Source organism: Macaca nemestrina, chromosome 8 (genome assembly GCF_043159975.1).
Source record: "Macaca nemestrina isolate mMacNem1 chromosome 8, mMacNem.hap1, whole genome shotgun sequence".
Classification (NCBI taxonomy): domain Eukaryota; kingdom Metazoa; phylum Chordata; class Mammalia; order Primates; family Cercopithecidae; genus Macaca; species Macaca nemestrina.
The window spans coordinates 54,306,392-54,327,537 of NC_092132.1; the positions used below are offsets into that span (position 1 = coordinate 54,306,392).

The window sequence follows — 21,146 nt, forward strand, 5'->3', positions numbered from 1 at the left end:
AGGCCTTTCCTCTTTCCTAGCCCCTTTCAGGCTGCTTTTTATCCATCTTTCCTAGAGAAAAGGACTTGTCCCCCTCCATCCCATTTACTCTCGACCCCCTTTCAGTTACATGGCATCTTCCCTGCCTCGCGTTTCCCAGTTGGTCCTAATTTGTTCCCCTTTTCTGTGGCTGGCTGGCTGGGCTCCAGCTCCTCCACTCCCGCTCCTCCCACTCTGCGGGCTCTTTCTTTCTCCCTCCCCTCCCCTCAGCCATGCCTCCCAGCGCGCTTCCCTTCCCCCGCCTCTCGGTCCTGCACCCTCCCCTCCCCCTGCCTCCTGCCTTGTGACACATCCTGGGCCCTCCCGGAGGCGGTAGCAGCAGTAACAGCAGCAGCAGCGGCGGCAGCAGAGGCAGCAGCACTAGCCACCACTCTGCCGAGGCTGCAACCCCGGCTCGGCCTCCCCAGGCCCCTCCGCTGCCGCAGTCATGGCTGCTGATGGGGTGGACGAACGCTCGCCTCTGCTGTCAGCATCCCACTCCGGAAATGTCACTCCCACCGCCCCACCGTACTTGCAAGAAAGCAGCCCCAGAGGTAAGGCCAGCATAGGTCCCTCTACTTTGCAAGGAAACGCCCAGAAGGATAAAGACCTGGGAGCTCTAGCTTGGAGGTGGAGGTGAGCCTCTCGCTTGGGCTGAGCAAGGATGCTGACTGTGCCTTCCCAGGCGAGCCCGCCTGCCTGATAGCTTCTCCGCAGGGCTTTTCTGGTGGTGGTGGTGCTGGTGGTGGTGGTGGTGGTGGTGGTGGTGGTGGTGGTGGTGGTAGTGGTGTGTGTGTTTGTATTTCACCACTTCTTACACGGAGCTACAGGATGTGACATGAATCTCCCAAGCTGTGCTTAGCTGTTTTCAGAGCAGCCCCTAAGCGCAGCTAGGAGGTGGTGCAAATCTTTCACAATCATTCACAAATCCTTTTCCGTTGCTGAGAAACCAGGAGTATTGCTCACCTTGGCATCTGTCCTTGAAAGGGCTTTAACTTGAACAATATGCTTCTGCTACCATTCACCCAACAGTGCTCTGTTCACTCAGTGAATTGCCATACCCAAAACGAATACAGTTAATCAGTATTCCTAATATGTCTGAAATTCCTGCCCTTCCTTTTTACTCCTACTTTTAAGGAGGATGTGTTAGATTTAATTGTGAATGAGAAGGAAGGACTTTACTTCTGACAGATGGGAAGATAGGATATTTTTAATACATATCTGGTGAGATTGAAATTAACTTGTAAAAAGTAACCCAAATTAATATTACATATATTTCTATTTTTTCCCTCAAGAAGAATAAAAAAAAAAAGACTAAATGGCAATGGGATCTGGAGAAATATGGAATCTATTTACCATACTATCCGATTTATTTAAAAATCAAACGTTGTTCTAAGCCTTTTAGTTGATTACTATAGTAAAGAAATAAGGTGGAGTCAGGTGTTAACAAGAAAATGGAAGGCAAGACTTAAAAACAAACCACTTAGGTTAGTGAAAAGATTGGTCAAAATGGCACTTGCAAATGTGCCTTAAGTGCATCTCCCTCTTTTTTTGGCTGAATATGAGCGAAGTTTAATAACCCAAGGAAGCAAAAGTTAATGATTTTGAAAATGTAAGTAGGTAATGTTTCTTGTAACACAACTTTTTAAGTTGAATTCTGGAATTAGAGCTGATGTAGAGCAGGTTGAACTTGCTTAGTATTTAAAATTTCTATTTAACATTTTATAACTTCAAAATCAACTATCTAGATCTTAGTCCATACTTATAACGAAGGAAAACAAAGGAAAAAGATGTTTAGCTGTAAATAATTCAGTGTGAGCTATGGCTTGAGAAATAAGGTACAGAGACTTGCCCACAGAAAACCTACAGGTCATGTTTGTTGGTCAGCATTAAACTTGTATCAGAGGACACCAGGCAAGAGAATTTCCTCTAATGGGCCATTTTGATATGAATATTTTACTGTTATATAAATTGTATTATGTAAAATACACTTAAGCACTCACTAATGAATGTTTCAACTTCATCAAGTCAGCCTTTTATGGCAAATGTTTGACAGTTTATTAGGAGACAAAGTTTCAATTTAAGTAATTTTCCTATAACTTCAATTAGTGGATAAATTATTTTTTAAAAAATGGTTACACTCAGGGACCTGCTTGTAGACATCTTTATTATTTGCCATATATTTGTTTAACCTAATAAGATTCCTCAAACTACACAAGTATAAGTTCCAGTTGAGCCGCTGAGAAAAGTAGTGTCATTCTAGAAAACTTTTAACAACCAGAGAGACGCAATGATTTAGCAAAAAGCTTCTTCTGCCCTATGGTAGAATACATTTTTTCTTAACTGGTGAATGAGACAAGTTAGATGATTAGAGAAACTCTTAATTTCATATGACATAGCACCTACTAAGGAAGAAGCATAAATGAGAGGTAAAAGCATTTTATTTGCATTTTTGACAAAATATTTTTCTTCATAAATAACAAACATTGTAATAAATATTATGAGTAACACACAAGATCTGATTCTGGAAGACCACCACTATTCATTCATTTATTAATTTATTGGGAAGCACAATGGGCCATACACTGCTCTAGGGAAACAAAGGTAATCAATCCCATACCCTCATGAAGCCTATATTGTATTAGGGAGAAAGAATAAATAAACACACAGCTGAATTATTTCAGATTGTAAAAAAAGTTCTATCACTGGATCAGATGTTTTTGGTAGTTGAAAACCATTAGGGTTGACAGGTGGAATTCGATCAAAAATAGAATGCACTTTCTGATAATGAATTTTAGTTCATGATCCCATTTATAGTTATTCAGACTTTTATTTAAAAGAGAAAAAGGAAGTTAAAAGCTGTAACTAGTGAATATTTTCTCCAATCCAAACCTTTTCTCTTTCTGTTACCTTCTAAAGTACAGAGATGTTAGTTCCCACCTCCAAGATGAAATAGTCCATTTCAGGTTGAAAGTTGGTGGAGTGTTTATTTCTAAACAGATTATTAATAATGTAACAGGGAGCAGTTAGTATTGTGTGTTTGGTTTTAGCACAAGAAAAATCATGTGTGGTCTGTGTAACAATCCATGTGGGTTTCTAAGTGGAGTGTGTCTAGTGTTCTCTACTGTCAGTATTGGATTTGTGCATAGGAAATCGCTTCTCTCCTGCTTACAGTGCTTCATTTAATATACTTGCCAGTTTTCATTTAGGTGTAGAAATTAAAATTAAAGAGAGTTTTAGGCTCATTTGAAAGGAGATTGGAAGAAATACCACAAAACTTACACAGTTTTGATGTATTAATTGATTCCTTTATACATCTGCTAATTTCGTAGTTAGGATATAACAAAAGAATATGAGCTTTGAATTTATAAGATTTTTTCTGTGAATATTGTTTATATCTGGGGTTGTCTCATTATGTATTGAATATGGGAATGGGATTATATACTTCACTATAATTCATAAAGGGAAAATAATAATTTGTTATACAGAGGCAGACAGTTTGATTTACTTAGTTTTTTTTAAATTATTCAGCAAATAAATATTTGAGTGCCAGACAAATCTGTGGTAGGAGAGCAAAAATAGACATGGCTCCTCTTCCAGTGTAGTGAGGGTATTGAGAAATAAATTATGTAATCATACAAACAAATGCAACATGCAATGGAGATGAAGACAGTGCTGGAAATATATGCTATACCTTGAGAGTACAAATTAAGATTTAATTTTGTTGAGGGAGTTGGGGAAGCCTTTCTTGATGCTTGAATGAGATCTGAAAGTTGAGCAAGATTTAACTTGGCAAAAGGTGGACTGGAAGACCTTTTTAGGCAAAGAAAGCAGTATTGGCAAAGCCATCAGCAGGGTGGAGTATGACAAATACAAGGCACTTAAGGAAGGACAACGTGGCTAAAATGGAAACAGCAATAGGAAATGCGCTGCAAAATGGGATTGGAGAGGCAGGTATGGTGGATATTCTCCCAAGACTCTCTCTCCCCTTCAAAGAACTATGTCTTCTGATATTCAGTTTCCTCTCCTTGAATCTGGGCTGATGCTATGACTTGATTTTGACCTCTAGAATAAGGTAGAAGATATGCTGAATGACTTCGGAGGGTTTTACAGCTTTTGTCTTGGGCTTTTGTAAAGTACACTCTGGGGAAAGTAACTTGTCATGTAAGAAGTAGAATACCCTAAGACTGCCATGCTTTATGGAACCTGAAACTAGCCTCGTAGAGAAAAATGCCTGACCAGCCCTCAGACATGTGAAGGGAGATGCCATATTGGATGCCAAGCTCAATTGAGCCTTCACATGACTCCAGCCTTAGCCAAATTCTTACTACAACCACATATGGGCAACTTGTTCTGCAACAACAGATGACCAGAATAATGAATATGAATCAGCCCATCCAGGATATTGTTGGTCATGTTAAGGAATATTGCCATAAGCAAAGGGATGACTGGATTAAATCTTTATTATTAGTGTTTAAATCACTCTATAGATTAGAGAATGAATTAGAGGATTGGCTAGATTAGACAAGGATAGATGACTTCCTTTGTTATTGTGATAATTCGGGCCATTTAACTGAACCATTTCAGTAGCTTGGACTCAGGTGGTGGTAGAGATAGAGAAATGAGGGATGATGTTAAGGAGGTAGATTGAACAGGGCTTGATGATGCATTGCACATGGAAGTGAGGGAGAAGTGGCAAGGATATCTCCTAGAATTCTGGCTATACAACTTCATGGTGTGATTACCGGAACACTAGAAGACGGAGAACACCAAAAGAGGACCGAGTTTTGGGGAACACAGATAGTGAACTTAGTTTTAGACATGATGTATTTCAGATGCTTTCAAATATCCAAGATGAAGTGTGACAACTGGATCTACACTACAGGTCCTGGCTGCTACATGTGGCCAAATGGGACCTGTAGTGTAGATCCAGTTGTCACATCTCTTCTTAGTCCTCGTTTCTTAGGACTAAGAAACGGGGCATGGGCTTAATATATAAAATTGTGTGTTAGTTGCATATTGGTGATAGCTAAATACATGGATGTTGATTCAGAACTTCCCAGGGCGCTACTGGTATGCCATAGGATGTGCTGTGATGGAACATACATGTGCTAAGGTAGTAATTAAAGCCTTCAGGCCAGAGGCCTCTAGTTATTTTATTTTATTTTTTTTTGAGACAGGTTCTCACTCTGTTGCTCAGGCTGGAGTGCAGTGGTATAATCACAGCTCACTGCAGTGTTGACCTCTTGGACCCAAATAATCCTCCCACCTCCGTCTCCTGAGTAGCCACCACACTCTTCTAATTTTTTTGTATTTTTTTATAGAGATGAAGTTTCACTAAGTTGCCCAGGCTGGTGTCAAACTCCTGGGCTCAAACAATTTGCCTGCCTTGGCCTCCCAAAGTGTCAGGATTACAGGCATGAGCCACAACACCAGGCCCAGAGACCTTCAGTTCTAAGATGTCATACACATATTGTCATTTTCTCTGTGTACCACAGTGTGAAAAAGTTTGAGAAGCTCCATATGAGATAACCTAGGGAGAAAGAGTGATCTAAGAAAAGGAGAGAACCTGGACAAAGCTTTGAAAAACCCTGATGTTTAATGAGTTGGGAGAGGAAGGTGAATGTAGCTGCCAGCAAGGAGGGTCAAAAACACCAGGAGGTGATAATATCACAGAGTCAAGAGCAAGAAAATACTTCAAGAAAGGAGTCATCATGCAAAAGTTTAAGAAAGAGCAAAGATGATAAGGACCAAAAATGTCTTTTGAAGTTAGTGTCATGGAGATCATTAGGGACTTTAGTGACGGTTCTTTGTATTTTTTTTTTTTTTTTTTTTTGAGACGGAGTCATGCTCTGTCGCCCAGGCTGGAGTGCAGTGGCTGGATCTCAGCTCACTGCAAGCTCCGCCTCCCGGGTTCACGCCATTCTCCTGCCTCAGCCTCCCAAGTAGCTGGGACTACAGGCGCCCGCCACTTCGCCCGGCTAGTTTTTTGTATTTTTTAGTAGAGACGGGGTTTCACCGTGTTAGCCAGGATGGTCTCGATCTCCTGACCTCGTGATCTGCCCGTCTCGGCCTCCCAAAGTGCTGGGATTACAGGCTTGAGCCACCGCGCCCGGCCTGTATTTGTTTATATTCAAGCTCTTTTTAAAGAATTGAAGAATTATCTATTTCCATCTAATGTAATATTCCAATATACCTTTATTTTAATTGCAAACTGACCTCAAAGCTGCTTAACATAAATGAAAAGGTTAATATTCCTTTACTCTGAAACTCATTTAGGTTTTCTAGGAAGCATAATTTTCATAATTGTGTTTCAGAAGACATTGTCCTATCCTTTTCACCTTTTAAAAAAACATGTAAACTTGAAATTGCTTGAGGAAATGTTTTCAGTGAGTAGAAAAATAAAATAAATTGACTCCTAGTTTTGAGACTTATTATTTAATATGTACTCTTATGCTTTCTTAGAAATCCTACAGTAAATAGGTGTATTTTGAGTGACTCTCTTACGTCCTATACCTGGAGAAATCTAAGGTTAGAGATAGTGTCTTAGTTTAAAATTAGATAAAGTCTTAGTTCATTTTTAACTATGTTCTACACTAGGCTAGACTTTTACTGAATTAGAGAGATTGGATATATTTTGGCAGTCTTTTAAATTTCTGAGTCTCCCTGCATACTTGCAGGGAGCATAAGGTTGTCTGTGGATTGGCAGGAAGAGATGACAGAGATCCAGGGACCCTTACCACATGTACAACCCATTGTAAGGCTAGATTAAATTCTCACTTTACTTGCCAAGGATTCGGAAACCCACTGGAAGCCAGGTTGTCACAATGAGGAGAAAAGTATGCAGGATATTTGTTTTTTGGTTTTTTTTTTTTGAGAGGGAGTCTCACTTTGTCGCCCAGGCTGGAGTGCAGTGGCCGGATCTCAGCTCACTGCAAGCTCCGCCGGGTTTACGCCATTCTCCTGCCTCAGCCTCCTAAGTAGCTGGGACTACAGGCGCCCGCCACCTCGCCCAGCTAGTTTTTTTTTGTATTTTTTGGTAGAGACGGGGTTTCACCGCGTTAGCCAGGATGGTCTCGATCTCCTGACCTCGTGATCTGCCCGTCTCGGCCTCCCAAAGTGCTGGGATTACAGGCTAGAGCCACCGCGCCAGGCTGGATGCAGGATATTTGAGAGCAGCTTCCTGATGCTCCCCCAAACCCCAGTAGAGTGTTCACCTGCTGTGATACTGAGCAAGCAGGGCCTTGCGGAATTATGAGAAGCCTTTGTGCTATGCTATTGCTAATGCTCCATTTAAGGGAATTTTTTTCAAAATGGTTCTTAAATCAAAATTTGCTTCACTGAGACCACATCCTCATCAAGGAAAAATAAAGCCCACACATTGGTGAAATAGATCTGCTTCTAGCTTTCCAGTATGGTAGTGAGCTCATTTGCTGTTATAGTCTTTTTTTTTTTTCATTATTCTGTAGGCATCAGGCTCCAGGATTCTTTTATTCTGTTTTATAATATCCACATTTCCTTCTGCCTATACTGAACATCTTTAAAATATTAATCAAGAAATGTTTCATTCATTCAGTCATCCTTTCAAATATTTGAATGCCTATGATAGTATTCCAGATGCTGAGGAGCTTACATTCCTGTGAGATACATACAGTAAGCATTATCATTTCAAAGGGTGAAGAAAATAAAGCAGCCTATGAGGGTGGAAAGTAACTGTTTGGATGGCAAATGTTTGAGATGGGTGTCCCGGAAAGACAACTCAGAGATAGCACCCAGAGACCTGAAACATGAGTTGGATCAGCCTTTGGAAGATTTACCGAAAGAGTGCTCCATGCAACGGGAACAGCAAGTATAACACTTGCTATTTTAAAAACAAGGAGGAGGCCGGGCGCTGCGGCTCATGCCTGTAGTTCCAGCTACTCATGAGTCTGCTGCTGGAGGATCTCTTGAGCCCAGGAGTTTGAGGCTGCAGTGAGCTGCGATTGTGCCATTGTACTCCAGCATGCGCAACAGAGTGAGACTCTGTCTCAAAAATAAATAAATAAATAAACAAAAACAAGGGACAGTGGGTTAGAGCATGGTCACTTAGCGGAGAGCAGAAGAGGTAGAGGAGGTGAGAGGTGTAGATGAGGGAAACCCAGGAGAGATTTCTATTCCACCTGCTGAAGAAGGGATTATGTCCTGAGGATAATGAGAAGCTGTGGAGAGGTTGGAGCAGAGGAGAGACATGAAAACACTTTACTTTTTAAAAAAATCACCCTTGGTTGGCATGTGGAGGAGAACAGACTAATGAGACATGACACTAATCAGGATGCTGTTAGAGCAGAAGAGGCAAGAGATGATGGTGATCTAAACCAGGGTACAGGTGATGGAAGCACTGAGGTGTGTTGGTGTCAGGACATATTTTAAACAGGACTTGCTAATGGGTTGAGTCAGTGGAAAGAAAGGAATCACAAATCTCCAAAAATGACCCTAGTAAGTAGGTACAAGGTTATACCTGAGATAGGCAAACAGGAGGAAGAATTGGCCATGTGTGTGGGAGGTGGGAGAAGGACAGTGGAAATCACTATTCTGTTTCAGACATGTGGAGTTTGAAATACCTGTAGTTATTCAATTAGAAATGTGAATTAGGCAGTTTGTTGTACAGATTTGGAGTCTGAGAAAACTTGGGGTTGGAGAGCAAATTTCATTCAACAATTATTTATTAAATGTACAGTAGCATTTTCCTGGAGTGGGAGATGATGCTCTCAATTTCCTGTTTGTTTCCAAGCACTGTGCAGACTCTTCAAGAATGTAAAACTTGTAGAGTAGAGCATTCTGTTAAAATTTTGGAAGGTTTGCCAAATGCATACAAATGTTAGCTATATGGATATAGATATTGGAGAAGAAAGTTAACAGGATGGATGTTCATAACTATCTTTGAGGGCAATAAGCAGCTATCTGGGAAGTGATCTAAATGGAAACTGTAATACTTCCATTTGGGAAAAGCAGGTAACCCTGAATACACCTTTGTTCTCAGGTGTTTTGTGTTTCTTTCTTTTTCTTTCTTTCTTTCTTTTTTTTTTTTTGAGATAGACTCTCACTCTGTTGCCCAGGCTGGAGTACAGTGGCGTGATCTCAGCTCACTGCAAATCCTACCTCCCAGGTTCAAGTGATTCTCCTACTTCAGCTTCCCAAGTAGCTGGGACTACAGGCACCTGCCACAAAGCCTGACTAATTTTTGTATTTTTAGTAGAGGTGGGGTTTCACCATGTTGGCCAGGCTGGTCTCGAGCTCCTGACCATTTTAAAATGATCCACCCACCTTGGCCTCCCAAAGTACTTGGATTACAGGCATGATCCGCCATGCCTGGTCTGTGCTTCATGTTTATAATGAGTAAGAGGTAATTGACTAAATTGGGAATGGCATTCCATAGTAGCTCCTGAAAATGAATACATTCTTCCTGCTGTTTTCTCTTCTTTTACGAGGGTTTCTTTGCTTTTTTAGAAAAAATTTTGGTGGTAGTGGGGGTGTGCAAAGGAGTTTATGTTGCTTTTGAACTTTTCTAGATTTTTTCTTTTCTGGTTGCTGTTGTAAAGTGAGTTTCTTGTCTTCTGTAAGAACCACAACAACCAAATGTGAGAAAAGCAAAAAGCATGGGTCCTTTTCCTGGACTTCAGGTGCATTGTGCAAGTATGTGTAACTCCCTTTAGAGTCCAGAGAAGGTCCGTCACTATAGTGTTTGGCTTGGGAGACCTGAGGCTTCTTATCTCAGCCAGTTACTACCTGTTTGGCCTTGGAATCATTACTTTACATCTCAGGGCCTCAGTTTCCCACATTTATCAAAGGAGTGGTCCATTATGTTTCCTTTGGCTTTTATATTTTATGACACAGTTGTTCTTAGGAAGCTGGACACATTTAGGAAAATATATCTATAAATTTAAAATGTAGATGCTTGTTATCCTTTCTTACCTCTTTTAGTTCCAATGTCCCTCTTTCACCTAAATAGCTATTCCTTCCAGTATGCTTCTAGAAATGGGAAAGATAGTAGTATATTGAAGATTAAGGATGTTACATAACTCTTAAAAATTAGAAGCCCAACTAGCTTGCACTGTTTTATTTCTCTGTAGAATATATTCGCATGTGCTGCATGACTGATTAGCGCATTTTATTCTAAGCATTTACTTCTAAAGGCAACGGTAAAATTTTTCTTCCTCTCATATTTTGTTGAGATATTTAGGCTTAGTCAATCTGTAATACGGATTTTAAAATAGTGTACAAGAAAGCCCTGAGTTTTTTGACGTTTTTAACATGTGATTTCTACAGGGGGAGAATTTGGAAGAAGGCATGTTACGATATGACATTTTATTGTTTGAGAGATTAAGTGCTAAGACTGACCATCCAGAGGAGAAACAATATATAGAAATGATAGTGAGTAGACTTAAAGTGAGATTTTCAGACACCTTTTAGACCACTGGACATATCCCAAATAAACACTGATTTATATTAGCTGTGTGGATTTTACAAACTAATATAAAGTTATTTTAAAATTTTTTAACAAAGTTTTTTCCAAGTTTATAGAATTTGGTTGTCATGTTCTAGTTCTCTATATAAAATACCTTGCCAGGTTCAGCAAAAGTCATATTTGGATTTGCTGCCATCCCTTAATGAGGACATAGGTCATTATTAAAACTGTCAGACATCCCTAAATACAAGATGACCTAAGTGGAAACCATAAGGTCTTTTATGACCCAGCTTCAGAAGTCAAATATAATGTCATTTCTGCCATGCTCTATTGGTCAAAGCAGTTACAAATCACCCAGATTCAAGGTACAAAGACTTCACCTCTCAATGGGAGGAGTGCCAAAGAAGTTATGGCTATTTTGTAAAACCACCATAATAAGCTATGTCATAACCATAGAATGAAACAAAAACTCTATATACAGTTATGGAAAGATACACTGTAAAATGAAAAAAATGAGATGAGGAATAGTTTATAAGGCATATTCTCTTGTGTAAAAATGATGGAAGAAATGAGAATATGTATATGTGTATACTACCTGTGCTACACTCAAGGAATACTAAAAGGATACATAATAATAACATAAGTGGAAATCTCTGAAGTAAGACTTGGCAAATGGACATAAGGGTTGGAGTAACAATTCTGAGCATATGCCTTTTTACAATGATTTTAATTTTTGAGCCATGCCAATATATTACTAATAAAAGTTTAATGTGTAATAAAATACAGTAAACTTTGGCTACATTATATTATTGGTATTTGTGAAGTTTGTCTTGGATTAGTACCTCAAACATGTTAACAAAGTCATTTTTTTAGACTGTGTCCCCACATCTCTGTATAGGTCCTTGCAGTTGCATGGGTTTTTTCATCCTGCTTGATTACTCCAGCCTATCAAGATATTAATAGGAAGAATCCTGTTTTGAGATGGAAGATCTATCACTATCTATACACTTTTCCCCAAGACCATACTCATTGCTTCATACACTTATTAGCCATTTATAGTCTTTTCCAAATGAGATCTTTTTTTTTTTTTTTTTTTTTTTGAGACTGAGTCTTACTCTGTCACCCAGGCTGGAGTGCAATGGTGTGAATGAGATCTACTTTTTACTTCCTATAGGTAGATGAGTAGGAAAGGAATTCTTAAAATTATAACATTCAAATTCTACACATTTGCTGAGGCTCCTTTCTTTCATGCAGTCTTTTCTAATTTCTGTTGCTGGAATATGTATGTTCCCAAAACAATACCTTACATTTGCACTATCTGGTGTGTGTGTGTGTGTGTGTGTGTGTGTGTGTGTGTGTGTGTTTGAGACAGAGTCTTGCTCTGTTGCCCAGGCAGGAGTGCAGTGGCGCGATCTCGGCTCACTGCAAGCTCCGCCTCCCGGGTTCACGCCATTCTGCTGCCTCAGTGTCCCAAGTAGCTGGGACTACAGGCGCCTGCCACCATGCCCAGCTAATTTTTTGTATTTTTAGTAGAGACGGGGTTTCACCGTGTTAGCCAGGATGGTCTCAATCTCCTGACCTTGTGATCCGCCTGCCTCAGCCTCCCAAAGCACTTGCACTACATATCTTAATACTTATCTATGCACATGATCCCACAGGGAGAGACAAAGAGGGAGATAGGATTCCTGTCTCATCAGGGAGCTCTACTATAGTCCCTTGCCTATGAACTTTTACATTTAGGCACTTAACAAATACTGATTGTGTGAATGAATGATAACCTGAGAAAATAGGGAAGGATGTCATGATGGTGATGATAAAGTCACTTAGGACTGAAAGTTTTACAGGATGCTGGAGGAATGTGGGAACAAAAGACAGAAGTGATCCAGCAGAGCATGTGGTCAGATCTTTTTCCTCATTAGAAACATCCACGTGACAAAGGGAAGAACTCCATGGCTGTAACCCCTGCTTGCTACAGTGGGGGTACCATTTTAATGGTTTAATTCCTAGACGACTTTAGTAGTTTTTTTTTTTTTCTTTTTTTGAGACAGAGTCTCGCTCTGTAGCCCAGGCTGGAGGGAGTGCAATGGCAGGATCTTGGCTCACTGCAACTTCTGCCTCCCAGGTTCAGTCGATTCTCCTGCCTCAGCCTCCCGAGTAGCTAGGATTACAGGCATGCACCACCGCTCCTGGTTAATTTTTGTATTTTTAGTCGAGACGGGGTTTCATCATGTTGGCCAATCTGGTCTCAAACTGTGACCTCGTGATCTGTCCACCTCGGCCTTCCAAAGTGCTGGGATTACAGGCATGAGCCACTGCGCCCAGCCATAATTTCTATATTTTTAAAATAAAATTCCATTAATCCACAGGCTACAGATAAACAGCAGAATTTAAGGGATTTATTCACTAGATATCTCTCAACACCTACCTAAAAAGGTAAATATTGATTCTAAAGATTCTTGACTTTGGCATTAGAGCTTAGAGCTCATACAGGTTTTTTTTTTGTTTTGTTTTGTTTTGTTTTTTGAGACTGAGTCTTACTCTGTCGCCCAGGCTGGAGTGCAATGGTGTGAATGAGATCTACTTTTTACTTCCTATAAGAGATGTGATAAGGCCACTCATCACATCTCTTCAGTTAGAAGCAGCAGTCAAATTTAGATAATAAGTAAGTGGAATGAAGATGTGATAGGTATCACCATGCTTGCACTTTAACATGCTTGCATTTTAACAGGTTTGCATTTTAACAGATTTAAGAGATTTCACCAATCTCTGAAATCTCCCCAGGGATGTGGTGTTGCTTTTGGTATCAGTTCCAGGGACTGCCACTTGGCCATTCCTATATTAACCTATGGGCCAGGGAACAAAACTGGCAATTTTACTGGTTGCTAAGAGTATTTGTTCCAATTGTATATTCAGAACTAATAAAATAACTTCAGAGTGGATCCCCATGTCTACAGGGACCACTGTGAGTTGGATCTGGGCTAATACATCATCTATCACTTGATAGCTGCTTTGAGTCCCTCTGGAATTAGCACTGTTTAACTACCAGTTTCTAGTAATTGCTGAACCATCTGGGTATTTTCTTTTCCCCAGTACACAGTCTCGTAAATAGCCTCAGTTCTCTGTGCAGAAAGTTTGAAGGAAGATTTACAGTACATGCTGAACCCACTTTTGTTGGAAACTGGTTGAAAGATTGTGACTCTTTCTTACGGCTACCAAAGTTGGGTTGCTGGTTAAAATACCTAGAGTTTTTTCTAAGATATACAACCAAGCAACATTTTTGCAGGTAACCCATCCATTTCAATTCTAGGCTAATTTCAATTAGCCACTGCCAAAAGTCCTGTGGCTTAAAATATTGTAATATCCACTACTTCTTTTTTGCAATAAATGCACCCACCTGTATTCAGTGTTTAATTGCTGCTATTTGGCCTGATACTCCAGGAGTTCATCATCCCCATTGAAATCAGGCAGCACATCTCAATGGGGTCATCTCATAGTGTAATGTCTGGTCTGCATTGGAAAGAAACCACAGCAGGATGCATGTGCTCCTCTAAATAAGTATTCATTAATGCCTTAGTGAAGGGAGTATGCTCTGGCCCTTCTCAGGGGATGTAGTGAGGTATGAATATGCAGGTTTCATATGATAAATCCACTTCAACATTCCTAACTCCATATGCCTTTGATTGCGTTTTCTGCATTATGCTAGGGATATTCTAGCATCTCAGCCTCATTAAATGTAAGACCAAGTCTCATCAACCAATTAAGTAAATGCTTAAAGCTACTTCTAGCTTTAAAACAAACACTGAATCCAGAAAATCTCGCTCAATTCGTTGTTGTATTTTATTCTCTGTGGTTTAACACCCTTAGGATCCACTTCATAAGTACTCTCCAGGTTTCTGGAAATACATATTATCAAAATGTTGCAATTATTTTATGTAGAAGCTGCACCTCTTACTGAATTAGACTTTGTATTTGCCCTTCTGAAACATGTTGAGATTTGACCTTAGTTATGGATCTTGAGACAACAAGGGGCTTGAGGGTGGATTTTAAGAAGAATAGCCATCCCTTTGTAAGACAACTGCCTCAGGCAAGGGCATTACAGAGTTTTCCAACAAGGGAAGGCTTAGGCACAAGAGGGAAAGATATTTTCCACTTGCAGTGGAGGTTCAGGGTGACTCAGGAGTTTAAGATTTTCAGCTCTGTTTGGGTACAATCAGATGGTCTCATTCCAAGTTTTAGAGTTCCACTTCTTTGCAATCAATGCCCCAGCTTTCAATGAGAAACTTGATAAGGCTGTGGATTTACCTGGTAAGGCTGTGGAATTACTTGATGTTATAATTTTGTAATTTGCAAAATTAATATTTCTGTTTGACTTCCAGCAATAAATTCTTTGTTTATTAGAAAAAGTGATACTTTTAAGGCTAAGATAGACATTCTCTGGTTCTCTAACCATGACTTGAGCTGAGAATTTAAAGACCAGAGCTTCTCATTTTCTGTCTGTAGAGGCCCAGTGCATTCATAAGGATCCATCCACATCATAGTCCATATAATAATTATTACTACCATAATGCTCAAGTGAAGGAGCCGCAATCAATCAACTACAGGGGATAATCTGATTCGTCAGGATGGCACCATGTGTCATAGATTACTACCATCCCAATTCCCATTGGTAAGGAGTTTGGTGTAGCATTTAAGCTCAAGTTCACCAAACCACTTATCCAATTCTATCTTTGAGGAATTGTTTCCTGAGATCACTTCTGATATGAATTTCTATATCAGTCAGGATTGGTCACAAGATAGAAACCACACAATGGAGTTTAATATAAAGAATCATTAACCAAGTATAAAGTTACTAACTAGGTAACTGTAAGGTAAGTATATTACCCTAAGGTATCAAGGAGGTAACAAGAAGCAACTGCCACTACTAGGGCTGAGGGAACAAAGGGAAGAGATTGAACTTATTAAAACTTAGTAACCTAGAGGAGGGGTCCTGCAGAACTGAAATATGACTTCTGAAGAAGCACCGGCCAGCTTGTACTGGTGTCTCTGAACTCTGGAGAAACTGAACTACTTTCTTGGGAAGGAGCACTGGCTATTTGGTGTGGGAGTCTATACAAGGAAACTGGTTCTGGCAAATGTTGAAAACTATAAACTGGCTTCAGTGTTCCCAGGGGAAAGAACTACCACTGCCAAGGTGAAGTAATACTCCTAGGATGATGTTCAGAGAAACAGCAAGCAGATTGGGAGCAAACAGGTAACAAATAGAAGGAATAAGCCCCTTATTCCTCCTCCAGCCTTGCAGCCTCCCAGTATCACCTCCTATTAAGAGCATAACCTGGAGCCAGCTGACAAAACTAAAATGTGGTTTGCAGAGTTCCAGCTCCAGCATCGCAATAGAGAGTAAAGGTGGATTTGGAACTGAGGGTCAGTAACTTGATAACTAGCACATATATTTTCAACCTGTCTTCAGCCAGATGAGTTTTTCCGAGAATGTCATTGTTCTGGGAGAACTTGAGTCTCCTGAAACAAGTTTTCTTTGGTTTCAAAGATGGGGAGGCGCAGAAAGTGGTCTTCTTTTGCTGTGTATTGAACTGAACTGGAGAGGTTTGACGCTAAAAGCAGCTAACCCATAGTGGCCAAGCTGTCCCTAACCTACATTCTGCACAAAGATACTAGGGAAAATGAATCCTTGCAATGGAAATTAGAGGAGAAAAAAGCCAGGCTTTCCTCAAAGGCTGCCCTTTTATACTTTTCTTGCTTCTCTTATAATCGTAAAATATCTCTCATTTTAAGCTGATGTCATTTTCAATTTTGATATAACATCTTTGTCAAGAGCCTGAAGGGCTGCATATAGAGGATGCTAATGTAGTAAGTGAATTAAACTGCCAAATATTGTCATTGAGGAGACGTACAAAGGAATAATTGAGATAATAAAGGTCAGAGCAATCCAACAAAACAATTCCAATCTTTAAAATACTGGAGGATGTCTCTGAGAAAAAATGAAATACGGATTAATATACCAGAATGAATTAGCAAGACAGAGGGACTGTTTCGCATAAAATACATAAATTAGGTAAATGTTTGTGATGGGAAATGTAATCTGATCACTTGTGGGTTTACGGAATATGCTTCCTTTTGAGTGTTTTAGAAAGATCATTATGTATGCCTTGTGATTAATAAACTATCATTCTCTCCCTTTTATGAGTCCGTTTTTCTCTGAAGCTTTTATTGTGAAATGATTCTTCTTTTTAAAACATACTCTAATTTTCCCCACCCCAGTTCTTCCTTCTCCTCTTCCTCTTAATTCTCTTTAACCAAGATTTCATTCTCCAGAAATCTACATTATCAGATGTTTGCTTGTTCCTAGAAAAAATCCCCCATTGGTCCTTAAATCTTTTCCCTATATTAAGTCATTATTTATTAAAGGAGACAGCTGTTATTGTGGAGAGATCTCCAGAAGAGGAGTCAGTTTTTGGCTTTGCTGGAAGTTCTGAAAAACCCTTAAAAAGTCAGAATGTCTGGGTTTGTTTTCTTCTTTGTAAAATAAAGAAATAAAACTTCATAATTCCAAAGATTGTTTGAATTTCTAACGTTGTTCTATTCTGGAGCTTTGAGGGAGTTTTTTTAGGATTAAGGACTACTGGCCTAACAAATACTGCTCACATGGAGGAAAAAAGCTTTTTAATTTAGGCAAACCCCATGGAAAAAAATGACTATTGTTTAGATAACAAGTAAGACTCTTCCAAAATGAGGAATTTTTGTGACTTTCAATATCTAATGATCCCAAGTTCTGAGATTACAGTGAACTTTTTAAATGTAGTACAGAAATTTAAAATAGGTAGAATAGTGGTGATCGGTTGTTTTAAAGTGAAAATATAGGCATGCTGGTGCACTCCTATATTCCTAGCTACTGAGGAAGCTGAGGAGGAAAGATCACTTAAGCCTAGGAGTTCAAGGCTGTATTGAGCTATGATTATCCTGAAGTGAAAAGAGACAAAATGAATAAATCTAAGTTAATTTAATTATTATAGGTTTAATCTATAATAATCTAATTATTAATTGCTTAAATTAATAATCTTAATCTAATTGTTGTAAGTTTACTAACTGGAATCTCCAGAATTACAAGTCCCATATAAGAGGAGATGGAGCTACAAGTAAATGTTTCCTTGAAGTAAAATCTGAGTAATAGGGAAAGGCCAAAAGTACAAGAAATATCTCTGTCTAAATCAGTTGAAGGCCGAAGTAATGGATAGAACATTGAAATGAAAGGCTGGGAAGCACTGTTTATTGTGGCAATTAGGCTGCAGCATCTGTCATTCTATTGATCTGTTGGATTGATTCCATTTATCTGGTGGGCCAGGCCAGTGTCCCCTGACTACTTCACCTCTCTCAGTGCATTATTTGGAAAGGGTAGTCTTCTGTATAAAAGAAGGCCTCGTTTTCCATCAACCTGCACTCCCCTGCTAGGACCTTAGCTCCCCTGCAAGGAGAGTAGGGTTAATATATTAGGTTGGTGCAAAAGTAATTGCGGTTTTTGCCATTTGAAAGTCATAGCAAAAACCGCAGTTACTTTTGCACCAACCTAATACTTGGTGTTATTTTTCCAAGAGAAATAGATATGTCTAATAAATTTTAATGACTCACTGATGTATTAATTCATTCAGCCATTCAATAAACATTTAGTAAGCATAGTCATAGACCAGGCATTATGACAAGCACTGGTGAAGTAGCTGTGGACATACCAGATGTGCCCCTGGCCTTGTGGAGCTTATGGTCTCTCTCATATTAGATTTATAATCCTCACTGGTCGTTCTGTCCATGTCCCTCCACTTCCCAAGCCTCCAGAAGAGTAGATTTGAGCATATTTCTGTCATTGAAGGCGGTTTTTTTTTCTTGGCAGATTAAAAATTATGTATTACAAATCTTAGAAGAAAAATTTACAGGGTTTTACTGGCTCTAATACCCTTTTAATGACTGTTAAGATCACCCTCTGAAATTTTCTTAGGAGATTTCTTTGAGCAAAGCTGAGGAGTGTATGGGTTTGTGTCCTTTTATGTAGTGTAGCAATATGTCATCTCCTCCTCTCCCCCAATGCCCTTGTTTTCTTAATAAAACTGTCTTGCATTTAAGTTTCCTTTCTATCGTTCTGTGTAAGATAGAGACCTGGGATTATGAGAGAACTACGTAATGTTACTGTACAACTCAAGGAAAAGGCCAGAGAGGAAGCAATTTTTATTAATAATCCTACTGCAAATAATTATTAAAATAATATTCATTATTATATACCAGGCAGTGTGTCTTGAATTTCTAGTGAGGTACATATTCCTTCCCCGAGAATAATGCCTTCTTTATTGAGATCTGACAGAGTAATCTGCAAACAAGACCTTAAGTATATTATTGACTCATTGTTTCTTCAACGTGTTTTTTTCTTCTTGATTAATACATTACAGTTCATTCTGGATCAAGCTCAAATTCTTTTCACGGATTTAAAATTATTTTTATAATTTAAGACATGTACAGCTCCTTTTGAATTTCAGTGTTTGGCAGTGTTCTGTTATAAGCCTCCCAGAAATGTGAGCATATCGTCATTTCAAAGTGGCCTCTTTCAGAGCCTTGGCTGCTGAAGAAATTTGTCTTAGGAATCATTTGAATGAATACCACTTGTTGCTAATCCTTAGCAGTCTGAAAAAAATCCTATATCATAACCCAAGGATCAGGTGGAAATATGTGTGTTTTAAACGTACCAAAATGTTTTATGCTCTAATTCTTTTTAAAATATCACAAAATTTAGAATCTTATACAGTGGATAGAAAACCTCGATTTCAAAAACAGCTCTTATTATGATTAGCTATTGTGATTATATTTTATAGTGTTACAAAAACCTTTTGAAATATCAGTTCTCTTTCGTGATTCCATCATGCATTAGAGTGTGGCCCTTTCTAAATGTCCCAAGACAAAACTTTACGTTGGAAAAGTCTTCTATTCCTTAGTTGAGATGGTTGCAGAAAGGGGTTAGGAGTCCTTTAGAAATCACATTCCAGAGTAGTATATCAGGATTCGTTTTCTCAGACTTTTGCCACAAATATACACTTCTGGTAGATACCTGATTTTGAAAGTGGGCCTCCACCCTTTACTCACTCACTGAGTCAACCTTAGTACTCTTGAAAAAACACTGTGTGTGTGTCTTTGTATTATGGGAATTTTCAAACATACCCAAAAGTAGTGTGAAAATATGACCTTCCATGTCATTATATTCATCAGTTACCAACATTTTGCTACTCTTGTTTCATCTTTTTCCCCATTCTTTTTGTGGTGGTTGTTGTTATGGTTTTTGAAGTTTTTAATCCCACATACTACATTTTTTTACTCATAAACACTTTGGTGCATTTCTTACATTTTTAATGGTAGGTAAATTTTGAGACTAAAAATTGTTATATTTACTTTATTTTTGTTTTGTGTCTGAAATTAGCGTGGTTCCCATTTTTGTTCCATGCTGAGAAGTTTAGTTTTCTTAGGTTCACTTTTGTTTCTTCTTGACTTCCTCCAAAACCTTGTTTTATTCTTGTCATAGCCAGCAGTCATTATACTGGTTCCAGTATAAAGACAGAGCATGACAGCTACATGATTTATATGTATGGATAAGCAATTTTAAAACTTTGCTTTCATCGACCATTTTTATTTCCTGGGAGTCAGATCACTTGTGTAAGATTTTTATTGTAGTCATAAATCACCACTGTCCTATTAGAGGCTGTACAAATTTACTAATAGGAATGGAGTGACATTTTGAGTATAGATTAGTAAAAGGAAACTGGGTTATTGGGATAGACCTAGGCAAACATGATTTAGATTTTATCAGAGTTAAGAATTATTTTACTTGATAAGAGTCTCATGGATGTTTATGCTCTAAAAGTAAGATAAATTGGCTAGCTTTGAAAAATAAATAAAAGAACGTGGGAAAATCTTGATTGTTTCTTCTTTACTTTTATTGCTTCTATACTCAAATCAGCCATAGTAATTTCTCTAAGACTCTGATTCAGTGACTAATATCTTTCCAGCGGAGCTCCCACCTCCATATACAGCCATTGCCAGTCCAGATGCCAGTGGTATTCCAGTAATAAACTGCCGTGTGTGCCAATCACTAATCAATTTGGATGGCAAGCTTCACCAGCATGTGGTTAAGTGCACAGTTTGTAATGAAGCTACGGTAAGTGGAGATTTCCATTAGTAAAAATATAAATTGTTATTTGACATTTTATTCCTAAAGGAAGTACTTTAATAATGTTACTTAAAAGTATATGTGGGCTGGATACAAATATGGTAATCTTTTTTCCTGACTTTTCTTCTCTCTGTCTTTCATCATAGAATACCTCCCTGTGTTTAAAGCTAACCCCATTAAGAGAATTTCATGGTGAATTTAAATATAATGCCTTTTGGCTTTTTACTTTCAAAAACTAGACTGAGCATGACAGTTATGTATAAATACCTTCAATATCTATCCACATCACAACTACATTCATTCTAGTTTTCACTAAAATGAAAATATTGTGTACTAAACTTCATTACAGTCATAAACTTTGTCCTATTTATGTGGAAAATTATTTAAAGTTATTTTATGTCTGTAGGATGTCACTATTGTTTTTCTGGGCTTTTGTGATTATGCATTTCTTATTAGCATCTGTGCCAAAGT

General features: G+C 38.7%; 1 protein-coding gene across 1 annotated transcript in view; it reads left to right on the plus strand.

Moving 5' to 3' along the window:
• Positions 1 to 253: 253 nt before the first annotated feature.
• Positions 254 to 21,146, plus strand: part of PIP4P2 (phosphatidylinositol-4,5-bisphosphate 4-phosphatase 2) — a 49,924-nt gene continuing 29,031 nt past the window's right edge. Inside the window, exons 1-2 of the mRNA XM_011768281.2 lie at positions 254 to 572; positions 20,515 to 20,663. Coding sequence (XP_011766583.1) covers positions 467 to 572; positions 20,515 to 20,663 — 255 coding nt within the window. The 5' untranslated portion in view covers positions 254 to 466. The remainder of the gene's footprint in view (positions 573 to 20,514; positions 20,664 to 21,146) is intronic.